The sequence below is a fragment of the Lycorma delicatula genome, chromosome 1, assembly GCF_047948215.1.
Source record: "Lycorma delicatula isolate Av1 chromosome 1, ASM4794821v1, whole genome shotgun sequence".
NCBI classification, from domain to species: domain Eukaryota; kingdom Metazoa; phylum Arthropoda; class Insecta; order Hemiptera; family Fulgoridae; genus Lycorma; species Lycorma delicatula.
The window spans coordinates 214452428-214474201 of record NC_134455.1 but is presented as its reverse complement, the minus strand read 5'-3'; the positions used below and the strand labels follow the sequence as shown (position 1 = coordinate 214474201).

Genomic DNA, 21774 nt, shown 5'->3' with positions numbered 1-21774 from the left:
GGTGCAATTCAACATGTACAATTTATAATTATATTACAATTTATTATATTTTATGATGAATAGAATTTCTGGCAAACAATTTAACTGAAAAATTATATAATTTGTCTTCATTACATTTAAACTTAAACTGTTTTTTATTAACAACCACCTACTTCTTATAAGGTCTTCTTAAATATTTTTCCTTATTTCATATAAACTTTCAGCTTCATAACCTAATGCTGTGTCATCTGCAAATGTTGTCACTTTACCATTAAATTTTCCACTATATATATCATTTATGTTTAATTAATAAAATAATTCCAAGTACAGAACCCTGTATGACACTGTCCTTAACAGTACCTTGACAACTCATTTCTTCTCCTAATTCGACTGAATGAGATCTTCCCTCAAATATGTCATTTACTGCATTGACATCTTCTCTTATTCCAACTTTCCATAATTTGTCAAGAAAAATATTATCAACTGTTCTTATGTATCAACAAACCTGCTACTTGCTGCCTTTGTTTTTTACCTTCTATTATATTGGACATAAAATTTAAAAAGGCATCTTCTGTAGTTTTTCCTTTGTGAAAACCATATTAATTTTTACTGAAAAATCTTGTTTTATCAAGGAAATTTATTAATCTAATTTTTATAATTTTTTCTAGAATTTTTGAGACTGCAGGTATGTAAATGATATAGGTATGTAACTATTAATATTTTGTCCCTCTCCTCTTAAACATAGATTTTTTAAATATAAAGAGAAATTTATGTTTGCTCATACTCAAGTTAAACAAATGAATCAACACGTTAATAATATCATTAACTTCTTTTGTTATATTAATTCCTATTCCCAATGGCTTTTCATACTTTTAATAATACTAATTATTTCCACATTACTAGTAGATTTCATAAAAAAAGGCTTGTTTGGTTCTTCAGAAAAAATACTTTTTAAACTATCAGAATGCATGTCACTTGTTTCTATTTTTTTCTTAATATCCACCACAACAGTTATTATTCCACCACAAAAAGTAATTAAATTAAATTTTTCTGCAATTAAGTATTTGTCTCTTGTAAACTCATCATCAATAAGTTTTAGATACTGTTTCATTATTTTTAGATCGGCTATTCCTAATACATTATTTATGCACATCCACTGTTCTGCATTATTTTTGAATCTCAAAGTATTACCACTGAAATATTTATCTTTAGCAATTTCTAAATCAATTTTTAATTTATCTTTATGGTTTACATGGACTTTTTGATATTTACATTATTTGGATGTTGTTTTGTCTTTTTATATAAAATATATTCCTTTTTCAATTCTATGTACTAATTTAACATTTATTCATGGCTTTAAGAGATTACACCTTTTTTTTACGTGTGTGTCTTTTAAGCAGAATTTAAATCTCAGACATAAAAAAATGAGCTAAATGCATTGTCTACATCTTCTGATTCAAAGACATTATTCCAATGTCGAGAATAAAGTTTTTCTTTTAGTTTATTCATACAAACTTTACTAACATAATTCTTAATTTTATTATTTGTTAGACAAAAATTATAAAGCATTACTCTAATCAATGAATGATTGTAATGTCTATATCAAGAATTTTCAAATCATAATTTTCACAATTTAATAGTTTCCTTATTCTGATGGCAATATGGTCTATACACATATCAGAAATAGGCCTTATAGGACAGTTCATTACAAAACTAAAAGCAATCTTGCCATAGAAATAATACCTATCAGTTATATCACATCATGAACTATACTATTTATATTTATATCACCGACAAATATTACATTCTCATTTCAATTGCTTGAAAATAATTCTCTAATTCCTGTAGACAGGTATCTTTTGTTACCGAATTAAATTAGTAGAAAGCAATTACTTTAAACTTAAAATTATTTTGCTCAACTTCAATTTGCATATACTGTCCACAGATTTAATTTATTTTAGAATAAACAATACAATGAAGGCCTGATCCTTTTTTCATATACACAATAACCCCTCCTGATCTATAGCTAGAATTACAATTAAAGAAACAGTTACAATTACATATTTGATATTAAATAATTCTTCTTCAAAAATCCATATTTCAGTCAGCATTATTATTTCAGGCGTATTTCCTAGTAATAATAACTCTTGTAGAAACAACAAAAAGTTCTCATACATACTTCAAATAGTTTATAAAACTAAAAAAAAAACATAAATCCTTTCCTACATTTTATTTGATTATAAACTAAATCTTAAACATAAAAAACAAATAACAATTTAGGCCAGCTACACTAAATTATCTAAATCAGAAATATATTATACTACCTGAACTTTTGTTTTCTTTATTAATGTTTCCATTGTGTATACATAAATATTTAAACTATTTTTCCTTTTTCATCTTTTTACACGCTGCAAGAATTGTTTGTCTTTCTATGGACAAGCTTTCATTGATGTAGATGTATAAATCTATAGAGAGACACTTATATCATGTTGAGAAATCTTGTTTTATTCTGCTCTTTTTCAATAGCTCATCTCTGTGAATTTAGCTAATATTATAGGCGGCATATTTTCCCTTTGTCCTGGAAGTTGATGACAGTAGTCAATTTGCTGATTTGATGATTCAAAGCCAGTCTTACTTTTTCACAACATCGGCAATGTCTTTATTGGATTCGACAGGTTAGTTATGTATTTCAATGCAATCTTCCTTAGAAACTTGTTGCAAATCTGAAACATTCTGTCTCAATACTTCGTTTGCATTTATCAAAAGTGAATATTTCAAGAGACTGGGCTTCTATTTTTTCCAAACGTATATAAAGTTGTTCCTTTTGTTGGTTGATTTTCCTTAATATAAATTCAATGTCTATATGACAACGTTCAATGAAGTTGCCCAACTGTTGTTGTATTTTTTTATTATACTCTTTCATTTTGTTTAGGAAAGTGACAACATCTTTTAGCAATAAACTTTCTTCTGCTGGTGACATTTATATTCTTTTGTCCTTTACACATTCTTGATAATTCCACTCATTCTAATTTTTTTTTAAGAGCATTTATTTCTTCTAACTTCAAATTAACACACGTCATGAAATTTGTTATTACATACAGAGCATGAGATTTCCAATCCATTTTCACTTCTTAGAGATTTGTTACACATTTCAAACGACACTTTAGAACAAATGCATTTGACTATAATTATAAATTACTCTTAAAACAAACAAACTTATTATTTGTGAACTAACTATATATAACATGGCTTAACTATAAATACCATTATCAGATAAGGCTGATGAAGTACAATCTGAACACAACTGTTCACTTCACTTTCTTGTACCATTACTGAGTACAACCAAATTTATGCACTTTGTGAAAAGTTATGCTGACAAAAAAATAAATACATATATATATATGTCAGTTCATTATAAACTATAATTTTTTTAAAATTATTTTGTTATTTAAACATATCTGTAAAATATTAGATATGTTATAGATTTTATTTTTTGGTCAACTTAATTTAAAGAATACTCCTTTGGCTATATTTTACTGAAATAATTTATCTGGTTAAGATGCTATTCTATACACAGAAAATCTTATTCATTTGGAAGCATAATGTATTTTTTGGTTTTTTTGTAACCAGGATGCTGAAGCTCACCGTATCTAGTTATATTTCATGCAAAGTTTCTTTTTAGGATATTTTCCTGAAAATTCTGATAAAAGAATAAATAAATAAATTATATGAATGCTCAGCTTTGAATAATAATGTTGGATCTACTGTTTAAAGTGGTAATGTTTTGTATAATTTTCTTTGAAATCATAATGTGTACACTCTGGATCTAAATTTTAATCATAAATCTCTGCCTTATACTCAAATTTAGGTTAATTTTATTAAAACCTTGTTTCTATAAATCAAGTGAACTAGCTTCTGGGTGGACTTATTTGTTTTAAAGTAACTGTTTATGATACTACAAGGAGACAAATTTTTTGTTACTGTAATTTTTTCATTTTAATACTGTAATCAAAAAGGGACTAAGCAAACCTTGAAATGACTATCCACATTTATAACTTATTCTCCGTACTACAGTTAATCTAGTCATAAAAGCCAAACAAAAAATATAATTGTATTACAGCTGTACAACTTTAAAATTATTTTAAATCACTATTTTGGAAATTAAGTTCATGATCTATTAAAGAAGAAAAATATATAAATACATATTTTACTTACTGTATTTGCTACTACTCTTTTATGCTGCATCAAGTATATACTGCTACAATGATGTAACAATTTTCAAATGGTAACACACACAAAGAAGAAAAAGCATGATCAACAACGTAAAAGATTAAATTCACTACAGAGAAAAGTAAAGTTAAGATAATATGAATAAATTAAATAAATCGAGAATAAAATTCAAAGCAAATAAGAAATCACAAAAAAAAAATAAGAGCGCAAGAATTACATAAATTTTTTATCTGAACTTAAAAGTTAAAAACATATCAGAAATCAAGTGGCGAAGTGCTGCTGACATTTATTAGCAAGTAAATAAAGTGATATAGAAATTATAAATGAAAATATAGTAATAGTTACTAATGGAATAGAAATTACATTAAGATTGCAACAAAAGAAAACCACAGCAAAACTGAACAGAAACAAAAGTGAAAATTTGATAAAAAAAAAAGGTGATTTAAAAAGAGATGTATTTGGATATATATCAAGTATAAACCATTAGAATCGAAAAACTGTAATAAACTTATGGAAGATTTATAATATCTGAATTACCGCATTACACTGAGAGGAAGAGTCATCTTGATCCTCACCATCCAGGCTATCACCTGTGATGCCACCACCCCCACCACCACCACCACCGCTATCACCATCACCGCAACCAGGAGTCACACCAACATCACTCCCACAAGCTATTGACACATTGGACTGAAAATAAACACACCAATACAATTTGGATAATAAATAACTTAGGCATTTATGGGAATTTTCACAACCATTCAGCTAGTTATAAGCTCATTTTACATTCAATACAAATATGACTTGATATGAGAAATAATTCTAAATAAAGACAGGCAATAATTCTTGGAGAATGTACAATGCATAAGTTAAACAATTATAATAAATCCACTATTTCAGTGATATTTTCTAGAATTAAAATAAAAAATACAAGAACAAATACCTCAAATGAAAGGCCAAAATTTGTATAGTATTAATAGAAAATTACAAATCAGAGGAATGAAAGTAACACACTATTTACAGCTTGATGAGACACCAGCTAAAAAACTCATTAGCATTCATAAATGAGAGATTAAGGAAAATCAGAATCTATCAACAACTGAATTGTGTACTCTCACAATACCAAAATTATACAATCTGTATAATATGAAAAAAACATAACAAACATTTTGTAAAACATAAATTACAAGACGTCAAAGGATATGATACACAAAAGTAGACAACAATAATTGACCCTGAAAAGTTATTAAACCCATATCAGATGGCATATACTAAACATATCCAATGCCTTAAACAAATATTTTTAATAATTTTCAATTGACAAAAATCTAAGGGATTAATGTCAAAAAGATTAAGACATATCACTGTTTTCATAAAAAAAATTACTTAACATGAGATCACTCCTATTGGTAGAATCAATATAACTTTTTATTTTTTTTTCAAACTTGTTCTGTTTCTTTATGTCTTTTCAACTATATAGACATGGATTTCTCTTTTCTTTGTTTATTTACTACAAAGGATACAGAGGTTAAATGCAAACTGATGTGCTGTAATAATAGTTAAAATCTAAAAATGATCAATGGAGAGATGGATTATTGAGTTTTACACTCAAATTTAGATTAATTTAATGAAAACTTTATTTTCTTAAAACCAAGTGAACTATAGCAGTACATTTGATAAGATTATTATTAATAAGTTTACTATTATTATTATTAGCCTGCAATTCTAAATTAGATCTTATCATAGTGTATTTAAAAAAAAATTATATAAATATATATATATTTTATTTAGACTTAAATAAAATTTACAATTTTACTATTAAGTAAAATAAAATATTAAAGTTTAAATATTCTATCAAGTATTAATCATTCAACAGCAATCTTGCAGTTAGCCTGATCCAACTGGAGGGATATGTGAACGACATGAATCATACTTAAAGTACCTTTGTACTATGTTTTATTCTAGGTGACATCTAATCATCAAATCCCTCTTAATAGGCTACAAATATATCATGGAACATTCATGAATGTTAAGCCTTTGAAAAATGCTTTTCCATAAATTTTTGAGCCTGACTTTTGGAAGGGTTGCCATTTCTGACATGATCAAGAAAGGTTTTAGCACCCACTAGACAAACAACTGAATAGACAGGTTAATTTCCTGGAAGTGCACAATAAACTATAAGCCGATTGCCATAAAGACTTGTAAATGTTACATTCCATGATATTAATGCCGCTACAAACTAATATAGCAACTTGTTTGTTTTATTTTGTTTTCTATTTTTCAAAATCTAAATTAAATTTCATCATACTTTAGCGTACTTAAATATTTGCAAATTACTATCCATTATTTTTTAATCTCAGGCATAAACAACCTCTACTAAGTATGGTAACATACATTTTACTAATACATTACAGTTCATTTCTAAATAGTTTATTGTAAAATATATCCTCTCAAGTTTAAAATGATTAAAACAACCTATTTTCTAGTACTATTAAAATTACATTTAGTGATTCATTATACAAAAAATTATTGTAATTATAAACTTTCAATTCATTAGTAATTACAATAAATCCTCACTAATAATCTAGTAACAGAAATAAAAACATGCTGGCAGTCGGTTAATCACATTTTTTATGACTTCATATGAATAAAATCATAAATTCGCTGGCACATATATTGGCGCAGGGACTGAAAGCCTACTAGCATTTTGCATGCATTGGCCTCTGCTGCAAGCAAACTAAAAACACTGTCATTCTCTATATGTCTTTTGTGATATGTTAATGTATAAAAAACAAGTTTCATAAACTTGCTGTAGAGTATGTAATTGCTGAGTTTTATTCTAAATTATACACTGATGTAGTGATCTAAGCTTACTTCCTATTGTATAGCAACTAATAATAGTATAATCATGCATAACTAATGTGGAACTTATGTAAACACAAAATGTAATTCTAAGAATTTCATTTACTTATTTTTCATCTACTCTAATCATTGCGCTGTGAAGAATAATGTCACACATCGCTTGTAATTATGTTCTAGAAGTGGTTATTATAGAAACATTTATTGTGGTATATATTATACTTAATGAGGTGAATAGCTGTTAGAGATTTATTTTTATTATTTGTTGTTATTTTAATTTTAAGGCTTTGTCATAAATTCAGTTATGTAAATTTTTAATATTTCAATTCAGTTATTTTCTTTTAAAATGCCTGAGTTAGAAGGAAAAGGTACAGTAGTTCATAGTCGAGCGAGGAAAATTGTATTCAATATTTACAATTTATTTTTACAAAATAATGCCAGAACCAGAAAAGTGAGAAAAACTGAAGTGCTGAATGCGGTTGTTCTTGGACAAAGTATCAAAACGAATGGTCCAAAGAATTATAATAGAAGGGAAATCAAATGAAACTGAGAAGCCATCCGTTTGTTTTGCTGAGAAAACATGTAAATCACCACACCACAGTACTGTGTGCAATTTAGATTTATTTATTTGACATGAATGCTTTGAGACGTTTAATAAATATATTTTATGTAACAAAAAAACGCGTTCCTACTGTGAAGAGAATTATGCAAAAAGCCCACGAAAGTGAAATTAATTTCAAAGGGAGTGAAGATCTTAAGGAGAATACTATGTAAAACGGAATTTAGATGGAAAAAAATAGAAGACAATCAGAAAATACTGATAGAAGAGCATTAACATTAAAATGCAAAGAATGAAATTTTTATGATAAATTTCCGTTTTACAAAAAAAGGAGGACTGAAGGTGTACAAAGATGAAACCTACATTCACAGTAGTCATGTGACATCAAAATCATGAGTAGACAACAAACCTTCATGAGGGACAGAAAACACCAGTATCTAAGGGCTTACTATTAAAAATTGTTCATGCCGGCTGTAATAAAGGATTAATTAACAATGCTTTACTCATATATTAGTCAAATAAGACAGGAGATTATCACAAATTGATGGATTCCGAAAGGTACATGAAAGGGTTGAGGAAGAAGTATATTCCCAACTTGCCACCTCGGTCGATCTAGATAATCCATCGTATCACAATATTCTGGTATAAAAGCAGCCTAATTCTAACTCTTTAAAAAGCGATATGATAAAATGGTTAGCCAGTGAATTAACTATTCTACTATGATGAAGACTGAATTATATAATATTATAAAATTACACAAAGAAAATCAAAAGAAATTTCTAATTGATGACATTTCAAAAAATTATGGCCACACAGTTCTACGACTGCTACCTATAACCCTGACTTAAATGCCATTGAAATGATTTAGAGTCAAGTGAAAGGATAGGGAGCTAAAATAAATACAACTTTTAAGATGTCAGACGTTCTTAAGTTAGCTGAAGAAGAACTTCATGAAGTGTCTGAAGCTGAGTGGAGCAATGTCTGCGAGCATGTTGTCAACGCTTAAAAAAAAATACATTAGATGAACATTTATATTCTGTGCACATAGACAATTCTGAAATAAATGTGAATTTGCAATCAGATACGAGCTCTTTAGAATCTACAGACGAAAGCAGCTTCGGAATTTGCAAGCTACAGCAATAGTGAGTAAAAAAAAATAAATATTTAAAGTACTTTAAAATAATAATATTAATTGGGATACTAAACCAGTTTTAATTAAATAACATTGTATGTTTTTTGTGGTTATAAATATCATCTATATTAAACTGATAATGTTTTTAGTCGGCCTAGTACTATACCAAATGTTTACTGAATGCTAGTAGTTTTTTGTGCCAACTTATGAGCCGATAGTTCTAATTTTATGAAAAGGAACCTTTTCATGTAATATATTTTTTAGATTGAATGTTAAATCCAATTTAACTTATTTTTGTTAATATATGAAGCAATGACAGGTTAAAGAAAACAACAATAAAGATTTAACCATATATTTATATAAGTTTGGTAAATTTCTTCCTAGTAATGTCTTGGACAAAACTAATTTATCAGTTGGATTCAATAATTTCAGGTGTTTAAAACAGGTAAATCTACTTCTAAAAGCTAAGTCAACTAGTTATTTTTTAGTCAGTAGTAGAATTTATAATAACGTCTTAATTTATTCTGAAATTCTTTAAATTATTAGAGTTAGAAATTCTTGAATAGACTTCAAAAACATCTCTCTGGAAATTGTTAACAAATTTTGCTTTTTATTACTGTTTTAGATATTATCACAAATTTATGTAAGAATTATGAAAATATTGCCTCTTATTTGGAGTTTTTCTTGAAAAGTTTTTTTTAGTAAATTTATTGTTTTTTCTTGATGTTTTACTTTTTATTTATATATTTATTCACTTTACAGGCATATACCCAATTACAGAGATGATTATTATAATTATTGATTTTTTTTTTAAAAAGATGGATATATGAAGAAATGTCAGATCCTTGTTAGGATCAAGGTTAGGTCCAGTTGAATGAGAAGCCATACTACACTAGCAGTTTACCTACACTATTCACCTCAGTCTCCAAAAATGGTGAACCAAACTAAAAATGTTTGAAATGTTCAAAAACATCAAGCAAAATATCAAACAATTGTTTAAAAGAGGATTTAAAGGATTTTTTTTTTAATTATTGGTTCTCTAACAAACTTATACATGCGAAAAGATAATTTAAGAATAAACACAAAGTGGAATTCACCTTTAGTATTATTGATGGAAACAAATAAATTCCAGTGCTGTATCTGAATGATGATTTTATAAAAGTCAGCTGTAGAACACTTTTAATAGCTAACATGGTAAGGAAAATCTACAAAAACTTTTCTCAGTCTCCACTGACTGATGTTTTGTTAATTTAATTTGGTTTAATATTGCTAACAATAGATACAGCAAAAAAAGAAACATCAATGTTCCAACTTGCTGTATTATAACAAACCATGCTTCTAACTTGCACTGCTCAAATTATTTCAACCTTAAATTGAGCACAACTCAAGAACTTTATCAAATTTTCACATGCACATATATTACTACAGCATATATAAACTTCAAGGAAATTTATCTAGTAGTTTTGAAGACTTTTGAACCACAAAATTTTATATAGAACTATATATATATATATATAAGGAGACCCCAATTAAATGAATGGTATTTTGTTCTCCTCATATCTCAAAAATTAAAGGAAAATTCATTTTCACCTCCACACCCACCATGCAACCGAAAGTAATATCGTACTTTTCTTTGAAAAGTCTGTAAAATAAATATTTATAGCATAAAAAACATGGATTTGATTACTTATATCTAAATTATTATTTGCGTTTATATGCAAATCAACATATTAAAAAAGAAGTGTTTAAGGAACTGACTTATTCTTTGACATAATCTACAGTTTTCTTTTGAAATCACTATTCTAAAAAATAGATTTTTTATGTTCTTTCTACCATGCTATAAAGACACTGTTTTGCAATCAATATATCCAGAATATGTCTAAAGTGGTAAAACTGTAAAGGATTTCAGCAGCTCTCATTGCCTTCTGCAAAACTAGACCATCGGTTTTCTATTCAACATTTTTAAAACTTCATAGAGAATTTGTAAATCACTGTGTTTGATGTATTTCTATCTAACCATCCACTGGCACTTGGGAGTTGAACTAACTTTCAAATTTTTTTCACAGTGAATCAACTTATACACTTTGATAGCTGCAAGTTTTCTTTGCCGTTAACATTGTCTTCTAAATAACTGTCTGAGATTTGTGTTTCCTAAAGTACATCCATATCATTTGCTGTTCTATTCTTCAAGAAATGTAAAAAAAAACTATCAAACATAATAAATTAATTACAAAAAAATCTGCTGTGTTCACATTGTCAATTGTTACTTTTTAAATGTTCCTTCTAATAAAAAAACAGTTAGGGTCTGTACACCTTTCCATAGCTGCAGACACGCGTACATTTAACTGATAGAGGTTTAGATTAACATTCATTAAATTTTTGGATTGGTTAAACAACTGTCAAAAAAGAGAAATTTTCTACTTCACCACCACAAATTTTTCCTGTGTTTTTGGGTTCATCTTCAAAAACACTTGTTCAAATTTAATTTACATTAAAATTTTATAAATTTCAGTAGTTTAAGACTTTTTCCAACAACTGAAGTGTTCTCTTTTTGATTTCAATCATGTTTACACAAACATAAACTTTAACGATTTGTTTTGAAACATCCCAATAAACATTTTTAAAGTATGACTGACATTTTTATTAAATTTTTTTTATACTAAATCACTTATTACAGATTGATACTTTTTCCTTCATCACAATTTTTTATGAAGGAAATCAAATGTCAATCTTTAAACAATATGCAAGTGAAATGATAAAAAATTACAATAAAATGATCCTTTAAATTTAAATCTAATTAAAAAATTCCTTTAAAACAATCAAAAAATTACATTAAAATTAAAAATACATTTAACAACTTACAAAATTGAATTTAAAATACACTAAAGTAGTAAGTGATGAGAAAATCTGGTAAATCTAAACAAACTGTTTATGGAATGATTATAGACAACAATTTTACAAGACTGCTGAAAAATCTTTCAAGTTAACAGCCAAAGCTGATAAGCAGAATTAATGTTCAGCAGAAGTTTTAACCAAACTTGAATAAACTTCTGTTGAATACATAAGCTGTTTTATGAATAAAGGTACATACTTCAGGAACTGTTTCTAAAACTAAAAATATCACTTAAACATAAGTCTGGAATGGTTTTAAATTTTTATTAAATTACATCCTCTGAAAGATGTTCTTCATACTAGCTGATATGAATCAACATTTGGACTCAAATCTCAAATATAAATTTCATTTAAGTTTATACAAGTTTTCCAATACAGGTTTATTTTTAAAAACCTTTTCATTTGAAGAAATAAATTTAAAATTATGACAACCTAAGAAATTTTCACATTAAAATTTATTAATTTTAATAAATTCTAATTTTCCATTTTGTTGCAATTAAAATTTAATGTTTAACAGTTTTGACTAAATAAAAATAATGTATCTGTCCAAAATAGCTAAAAATGTGAATTCTGTTAAATAATGAACAGACAAAAAAAATGTAATCCACCAGGCTAGTAAAAATATATATGTTTTACAAGTATTGTAATTAAGAAAATTAAACAATATTAATTATTAATTTCATACAAATTATTAAAATTGTGCGACTTGAATTTTATATTAAAATTAAATAATTAATGATAGCATAGTAAAAAACACGTTGATTTCTGTTGAAAATGGAATATTCATTACAAACCATTTAACAGTACAAACTAAACCAAGTTAGGACTTTTTACAGGGTGGTTCAAAACATTCTGGTCGAGTTATACAATCCAAACAGTTTTTTAACAAAATTTCACACAAGAAAGTGCTGTATATGATGTATGTTTATGGATTTTATGATGAAACAAGTCAAAGGTACAACTGAATACCACTGATGGTTTTTTAAAAGCACTGTTCCTTACCTTTGTGCACTTTCAATATTTGGTGCTAATATTTACATATATAAAAATTGAACAGCATTTAGATAAAATGGAAAACATCTTTAGGCAGCAGAAAATCCATCTACAACCTCAAAGAAAATTTTCATTTAATTGAAAATAAAAATGAAAATTTAATTTGCCACATTTTTATATATTTTGCAATCATAGCTTGTACCTGTTCCATGAACAGAACAAACAATTCCATCAGCCAGGAGACTACTCTGTATTACTCCAATTTTATTTCCTGTTAATCGCAATTTAATTCCATTTATATTATTAACTAATGAAGCTACTTTCAAATGAGAAAATTACCTAATGGCTCTTACAACTCCCATCATCAGTATGAAGATAATCCATATGGTTTCAGCATCATTTCTCAGTCAATGTGCAATAAGTATATCGATAACCAATTAACCTACTGACTGTGGGCTTGTAATCAAATTCTCAATCTAAGGACAGAAATGTTTTTTTTCTTTTTCTTGTTAAATCAGTGTTTTTGATAATGCATTGACTTGATTGCTTCTTGTTAAAAGTGATTATAAAGATGGAAAACTCGAGAAACCTTCACCACACACCTGTTGTGTGGTCCGCCTCACTAAGTGAGTTTACTCATGTAGTGTAGGCAACCATACATCACATGTATGTAAATTCATCTTTAATAATATATTGTGAAAATATGGTAATATAAAAAGTAATATTAAGATATTAATTTTATGAATATCTTTTGCTGTTCATAAAACATGATGAAATACTATAACATTCATTAAAATAAATTTACTAATTTTTATTAGCGATTATTAGTATAATTTACAATTGGTCTATTTATTTATAAAATATCTTTAAAAAATATTACGTTTTATATAATAAAATACATTAAAAAGTTAAAATCTAAACACTTCTATAAAATACTAAAAGGCAATTTTATTTTTCATTATTATAATAAAATACAAAAATTTTCTGTCTGTCATAGTGAATTTATTATAAATACCTCAAAATTAAATCTAAAAATGAATAATATTAACAATAAATAAAGTTTAAACACAGTTTTAAAACATTTTTTCTCATATTTATAAAGCAGTTAGTATATTTTTAGTAACAAATTATAAAAATAAAGGCAAACTATGTAAAAATACTTAGCTCAAACTGTACATAAAAATATATGTATACAGCATCAAACTTAAAATTGAAATATTTCAAAAATAAAAAATACAAATAGACTGTGCTCTATCAAATTTCGTAAAACACTGAATACAAAACTGTGGAAAAATAATAAACCATGGAAGTACATTAGTCTACTTATAACTAATATTAAAAAAGGATCTATAATATATAAACATAACAATTATTATAACGGTAAAAACAAATAAATGTTTATATAATAAAGCACTTATATCATTATTTACAAAACAGTCTAAAATATGGTTAGAAGGCAGTCTTTGCAGCCAAATGGTGTCATTTTTCTCAGTTTGTTTTTTTTGCATATCCTAGCCTTTTCTTTTCCTACTTAATTTCGAGGACAAATGAATTTTTTGTTGCTGAGGAATTTGTAGCATTTGGTAGTTCCTTGATCCAAGAACAGCACTAATAATTTTGTCTCTGAAATAAATAATTTAATAGTGGATTTAGTATGGTTTTTAAACATTATATAAGTATTATTCATTATTACATGAAATATATGAATTCCTAGCTTCGCATACCAATGTAGTTTTTTTCATAAAAATAATATGCTAGAAGCTGATCGCTCTTATCAATATCCCCCCCCCACCATATATTTGTTATAAGGGATAACTGCAGCTGGTTTTCAAATTACCTTTACTCTTAGATTTGTTTCTTCTCGAGTTCCATCATGCCCTGGTGATATTATAATAACATCTCTTTTATCATTCCATTTCAAGACACATATAATACCTTCCTTGTAAACTGTTCAAAAACTTGGGCCTTTTTTAATTTCTTGTTTATCACTTCTGCTGGATTATTTTTTCAACTTTTTCATGAAGTTTCCATTGCATATGTCTTGTTATCCAGTAGGTATTTAGTTAGTGGCATATTATTGTAACAATTATCCATATATATATATATATATATATATGGATAACAAGACAATATGGATAACAATATATTAGTATATGGATAACAATTATCCATATATATATATATATATATATATATGGAATGTCCCACAATGAAGTAATTAGACACTATCTTTTTAACAAATTTATCTGCATGGCCCTTACCGCTGACCATATACACGACCTCTGGTCAGACCTCATCTTCTGTTCCACAGTATATGAGATATTGTAGAACTAAGCCATCTGGCTAGGTTAACATATAAATTTTAATTCCATATTTATGTTTTTGTTGCTAATATATTGCCGGAAAAATAATCTTTCTCGCCAGAGAAGCATTGACTCATCAAGACTCAATTGTTTATTAGGATAGAATATGTCTGTCATGTTTGTATGAAACTGCTCCAATAGACTTAATTTTGTACAAAGGATGTGGGAGCCGATCATTGTCAAAATTGAAATGAAAACAGTGCAAAAAACAGTAAAAATCTGTCCCAGGACATGACTGAAGAGATAGTAGGAAAAAAGCAGATTTTATTTTTTCTCCAAAATCTTGATAGGTCAGGCACATTTATATTACTGGTCTTGTACAATAAAGCTAGAAATTTGGTGAAATCATCTTCTTTTATAATCTTCCAGATTTAATTCTTGATCAGGGAGAATCTGCCATTTACAGTAATATCTGTGCATAATTGTTAATTTCCCTTATATTTAAATCAAACATATCTTCATTAAATAGTAATTTAAAAAAAAAATTAATAGGTCTAGTATGTTCTGGTTGAAGTTTTAGACTTGATACACCACTAAAATGTATAATGGGTTGTCTTCTTTTACCTGAAATAGGTTTACAGGTACTAATGGTAGCTGTTGTGGTTGTTGAACTTCAAAATTCTGATCAGGGTCAAGACCAACAACTTCTATAGACCCTACAGTTGATGCTTGTAAGAGGGGAAGAGGTACAAAAATACATCGCCTACCTGCTTCATCGTCATCTTCATCAGATGAAGCCTCATAAAATAATCAGAATCTTCATCAGTATTGTCAGAAAAATCATCATACTCTAATATTTCTTGCAATTCTTCTATTATGTATCATTTTACCTCCTCTTTTTCTACGGCTGCTACACGGGGAAGGGATGATGAAGGGATCCGCAGTATTGGAGCAGTTGAAGTTGATGGACCTGCCCTAGGTGACAGGGATGATCTTTTCTTTTCAACCTTCTACCTGATGACATTTCTAAAAATAAGAAAAATACTTGCATTAGTATTCCTTACAAAAGAAATACTAGTTACAAATATGACTTTTTTTATCATTATTACCCCTAGGTGGGCTGAACTGGATTTTTCCTAACTCTGTTTTTTCTTAATACTTGCATGAATCACAGTATCAACTTCATTTTTCACAAAAAAAAAAAAAAATAAAAAAAAAAAAATTCAATAATAACATATTGTTTGTATAGAGTAAAAGGATTTTTTGTGTTTTGATGAAATTTGGGCTTTTACGCTCGCACAAATTGACCAAATATAAAAACTGATATTATTATCTTAATGTAATTTTTTTTCATAATTTTTTTCGATCTGTAACGTAATTTTTTTTAATTATGTGATAAAGTGTATAGTTTTGTGATAAATTTGATATAGCATTTGTGGTTATCTGATGAGAAATGCAAATAAGCGAAGAGAGCAAAGGGAAAGTATTTTTGTTTAGTCTCATTTTTGTATACCGACTTATATATTTGTTTATATAATAAATAAGAAACAAAATAGTAAATGTATGTAATAAATTATTAAGAAGAAAAACCTCTAGTTTACACTTCAATCATAAATCTATGTTTGAAAATGATTTAAATGTTCTAAAAAAATGATGAATAGATAAAAAGTAATAGTTGATCATAAATAGTTCAGAAAGAAAAAAAAATTTGAACCTTTTTTTCACATGACTCAACCGAGTATAAATACGTCTTTGTTTATGCTGATCATCTAACAATAAAGATCATTTATTTTTCAACATTTTGGTATCTTACTGGCCAAGGTTACTTCAAACAGGGGGATTTTTTGCCAATTTTAACATTCAACCATTCCTCACTGGGGCATATACATCATTAGTGTTACATTATTGAATATGTAAAATAATAAATTACACATATGCAAGTTCATACACTGCAATCACAAACATGTACAATTGATAAATAACTCAATTATAAAATTGAGTTAAAAATGTGGACTAGTAATAATATGTGTTAAAAATGTGGTCATGCAATGTATTTACCAATAATTTCAAACCCTATCCACCCAAGCAAAAGTATAATATTTCACACCGGTGCGTGCACACACTTATACTTACTGCATAAGTACACAAAAATTATTAGCACTTTATATAACGGTTATACAACAAGAGCTATGTTATGCAACACATTACGACCACAATCGGCATTTATTACAAAACTTTTCATATGAATTACAGTTTCATATAAACATTTTAGTGAAAACTGTAACTTTTGGTGCCTAATTTTTACAAGGGCACATTTAAACATTTTAGGCATGCTAATAATTCCTAATTACAGTGTCTAAAGGTAGTTTTTTTATCTCAGATTTTTTATGAAAATTAAGGCCACAATAACTTTTTTTTTTGGGTGACTAACCTCACAATTTTAGTTCTACTAACTTGTAAAGACATACTAAATGAACAGATTAGTACTAATTAGACAGATTACAGGTTAGTATCTTCAAATATTAAAGAATATCGTTTGAGCACCATTAATGAAAATTTATGCATATTTTAAAAATATTAAATATGGACACATAGATCATGCGTATGTTTTTATGTACGTACAGTATAAAAAAAAAAGTTAGGTCATATAAAACAATATAAATATCTGCTAGAACTTATGAATTGATACTGCAAAAAGAAAATTAATATATTATAATATAAAAAACTTAAAATAATTTTATAAAATGAAAGCTTACCTTGGAGAGTTATACGCTTGGAAATCAAATGTCTGGTCTGGTAAAAAATGGTTTAAACAACACCGGAACGAGATGAAATGTACACAAATCAAACACTAAATGATGCGTAGAATCAACAAAAATACAACTATGAAGGCGAGCAGAATTTTACACAAGTACTGTTTTACAAAGACCACGCAGACCCTGCGTACTCTGCACCACATTGCAATATCGCAACCATGCAATTGCTGCATGGTCTGCAGGCAATGTGTTAATAGACTCCTTTATTTTATAAAATCACATTAAAAAGCAATGATATCAAGAATTTCTCTAACAATTTCTACTAAAAAGTGCCTCACGTTAACTCTTTACAGCACTCTTAACACATGTGAGGCAATTTTTAAATGAAAATTTTGCTGAAATATACATCATCAGGGGAAGAATTGTAAATTGGCTACCATCTGACCACACTCATTGGATTTCTGTTTGTGAGGGATAGATGAAACATTAGGTTATAAACAAAAAGTGAACACGAGATGAATTGATCATGATATTTAACAACAAACACAAGATCTTTGGTGATGAGTAGTTATTAAATCCATTTAACAACCAATAAGTTTTTGAACACTTGCTTTTAAGTAAAACAAAATTATCATTCTGTCATTAATTCTAACACTTTTTTATTGCACTGTTCATTCTATCAAACAGCAACCTAATGAATTTAGACTGTTTTGTCAATTAGCCTGCACTAGTCAAAAACTAAATTTTGAACCACTTGAGATAAGAACATAATTTTCATTATTTTTTAAAATTAAATACAGTTTTAACACACAGAATTTTTTTATTTTTAACTATTATTTTTAATTTCTTCCTTGAAAAAAAATTTGCTTTCATAACTTATTGCAGAGTAAAATTCCAAAACTGAAAGCATATTACAAATGTTTTCGGACATATTAGAAGCTACAAATTTTACAAAAATATTAACAATTTTTACATAAATTTTATCAAAAAACTCAATCTCATAATAAAATTCCATTTGAATTACAAATCTAGGTCAAAATGTACTTATATCTAGTAGTATGGAGTTAATTTTTCAGATGATATAAATTAAAAATAAAATATTTCCAGACTTATGTTTATTGATATAATTATTCTTATTTTTAATTCTAGAATGCACTTTTCCTCATGAAACATCCAGAAGGCATTTAAAACAGCCTTATTCTGTAAATTATATTCATAATAACTTTAGCTGCCTCATGGTGATATAAAATCTGTGAATAATTATTTAATCACCAATGAACTATCATTATAAAGTGGAAATATAACTAATTTTTCAGATTCCACATTGCTAGCATAATGGTACAATAAATAAGATGTAAATGGTAATTGAAAAACAAGAAAATTCTCAAAAACAATTTTCAAGGATACTGAAAAGATATATATTTATTAATTAATGGCACAGGTGAGTCGAATGGTTTTATTAGAGAAACCAGTTGCTTACTGGTTTTCGGTTTGATTAACATACAAAAAAGAGCATAAACAAAAAATTTAATAAATGCAGAAAAATAACCATACTTCAGAATAACAGAGAGCAAGGCTGGAGAAAGTATACACAAAAATTATATTCAGCCTCCCTACAAAAGTAGAGTACAAAATATTATAGAAAATCACAGTTTTAATGTTACTAAAACTATCAGAAATTATGTTCTTGTAACTATAAATAGATCAGTCTCTGTCCTAAAAAACAAACAAAAACGTTTGAAAGGGAGATCATTTTTCAACACAATAATTTCAGCATTGAATACATGGGAAACTAAAACAATGATTGAAACTACAATAAAGGAGCACTTAGTTGTACATTATACATACAGAAGACCAGAGAGCCTTTAGCCCAATATTGGCTGAAAAATGTTCAAAAAATTAATTTATTAGAAAGAAAGCTGTTTTTAAAGGTGCTTTAACATAAATTAGATAGCTGGAAAACTATTAATAATGGTGTAGAAATTTCAATATTCAATAGAAATTAAAAAGCAGTAGCCAATACCCTATTACATATCTATTACAGTTTCATTCCAAATTTCTACCAAATGTTACCATAATTCACTGAATTATAATCTCTTTCCTTTCTCCGGGCTTAATTAACAGCACTCCCACATAACCCCACAACTACAATTAGCAATAACTAATTTATTTCTTTGCCCAGCGTTTTTGCTTAAGTCTTATTGTATATGAATTTGCAGTTTAATGCAAACTAAACACCTGAACCTAGTTTTATTATGATAATTTGGAACAGCTATTGAACGCTTATATTAATTCACTACTAGAAATTCAATAACTTCAAAAAAAAACTTTAATTAAAATAAAATCCCATTAAACAATAAAATAATTGTTACCTGGAAGAATTACACTAACCTCTAAACTAATTCACATTTTGAAAAGATTAAGTTCTTGGTGTATTTTTAAAGACTATTAAATATATGGAGGTGTTATACACACACTAATTAATTACATAATTTTACGAACTTCTTGTTATCACTTAACCTTAACATAAACGTTAGGTTCGTTCCATAAGGAATGTAATGCATAAAAAGCTATGTCCAACTGGAAAAACAAAAGCTTAAAAAGAATTTTAAGGTTCCGAAAAATTTTTCAAATTATTTCTGGAAATCTCATGACAAACTGGACCAAAACCGTTATATTAATAGCAAGTAATTTTTTTAACAAAAAGTCAAAATGATCTGGTGACATAGTAACGTACTAAAGCAGCAATAGTGGGAAATGTAGATAGATAATCAAAAGTCATAAGTGCAATAACACGACTGCAATAGAATTAATACTCAGCTTACCATACTTATTTTCGAAGCCGTTAAGTTCAAGGCCAATATTCTCTATCGGAAAAGCGTATCACTGAGATGGTATACTTTTCTTTTGACATAAAACAACTTGCCATCTTTATGGCAAGCACACAGGATAACAGTAGTATCACAGATGAAATTTAATTCATAAATACTTTCATCATAATTTCGATTATAAATTGCAAACTAACTTTAAATGGATATATACTACTACCAAAACAACTCAAACACAAAGAGCAACTCACAACAAACTCTAAATAGTACTGAGTACCTTGATTTTCCTACGCACCATAAACAGTATTACCAAAATTGGACATGATCTAGGCATATATATTTGTTTCAGATATTGGCATAATTTTATTTTGATCAAGATTTTAATAAAAAATCAATGTAACCAATATTAAAAAAATCGCAAAATTAATTTACTTGCTATTAATAAAATTACTGTTATTAAAACAAACTATCACTTAAAAAATAATCCAGTTTTAAATTTGTATTCCAATATTGCAAAATATGTATAACGAAAATAGTAACTATTTTAAAACAAATTACAGTATAAAAGATTAATTTTCGTAATCTCTGAAAATAAAAAAGCATCAATACTGGTAAGCTAATTTATTTTTTCCAACAATAAGAATCATTCAAATGCGCGGATTAAAAAATTGAAATGTTGTAATTGTGTGATCCAAAACACAGATAAATTTTTTTCTTTAACAGCAAAGTAAAATAAAGAAAGAAGAAGCTTATAAAAATATTTTGCACTCCCTGATTTAACTTCCTTGTACACAGTAAAAAAAATATTTTGACCGCGAAAAATTTCGGTTTCAGATTTCAACAGAAATGTCCATTTTGACCACCCTGAATGTACAGAGCGTTTCATAATATTCTTCAGTTTCGAAATTCATTAACAAACAACTATTTCACTCATAAGAATAAAAAAGTACTGTACGAAAGAGTACTTCAAATAGTTTTTTCCCCACATATACTAGGCAGCTAGTAAACCATTTGCTCGCTAGGCGTCGACAGTAGAGAAAGTGGCTGCCACAGAAAGCAAGAAGTCGTTTTGTGTGTTAGAATTTCACTTGTCAAAGTCAGTAATTTCTGTGCAACGTGCGTTTCGGTTGAAATTTCATAGGAATCCACCCAGTGACAATTCAATTCGTGCATGGTATAAACAATGCAGTGAAACTGGTTGCTTGCGCAAGCGAAAATCAACTGGTCTTCCATCAACCTCAGA

At 27.5% G+C, this 21774-nt stretch overlaps 1 protein-coding gene and 1 long non-coding RNA gene across 5 annotated transcripts in view; both read right to left on the bottom strand.

Moving 5' to 3' along the window:
* LOC142328361 (F-box only protein 9) overlaps window positions 1–20819 on the bottom strand; it is a 78033-nt gene extending 57214 nt beyond the window's left edge. The window contains exons 1-2 of one of the 4 annotated variants that reach the window (XM_075372084.1): window positions 20529–20819; window positions 4747–4899 (exon numbers count right to left, since the gene is read on the bottom strand). In XM_075372084.1, coding sequence (XP_075228199.1) covers window positions 4747–4899; window positions 20529–20531 — 156 coding nt within the window. In that variant the 5' untranslated portion in view covers window positions 20532–20819. The remainder of the gene's footprint in view (window positions 1–4746; window positions 4900–20528) is intronic. The other 3 variants (XM_075372071.1, XM_075372077.1, XM_075372090.1) reach the window with 3 other exon arrangements.
* LOC142328399 (uncharacterized) lies at window positions 13515–18593 on the bottom strand. Its single transcript, XR_012757265.1, has 3 exons — window positions 17704–18593; window positions 15838–15973; window positions 13515–14267 (listed from the first exon to the last, which is right to left on the bottom strand). It is a non-coding gene; the product is annotated as an uncharacterized LOC142328399 (long non-coding RNA).
* Window positions 20820–21774: the final 955 nt, after the last annotated feature.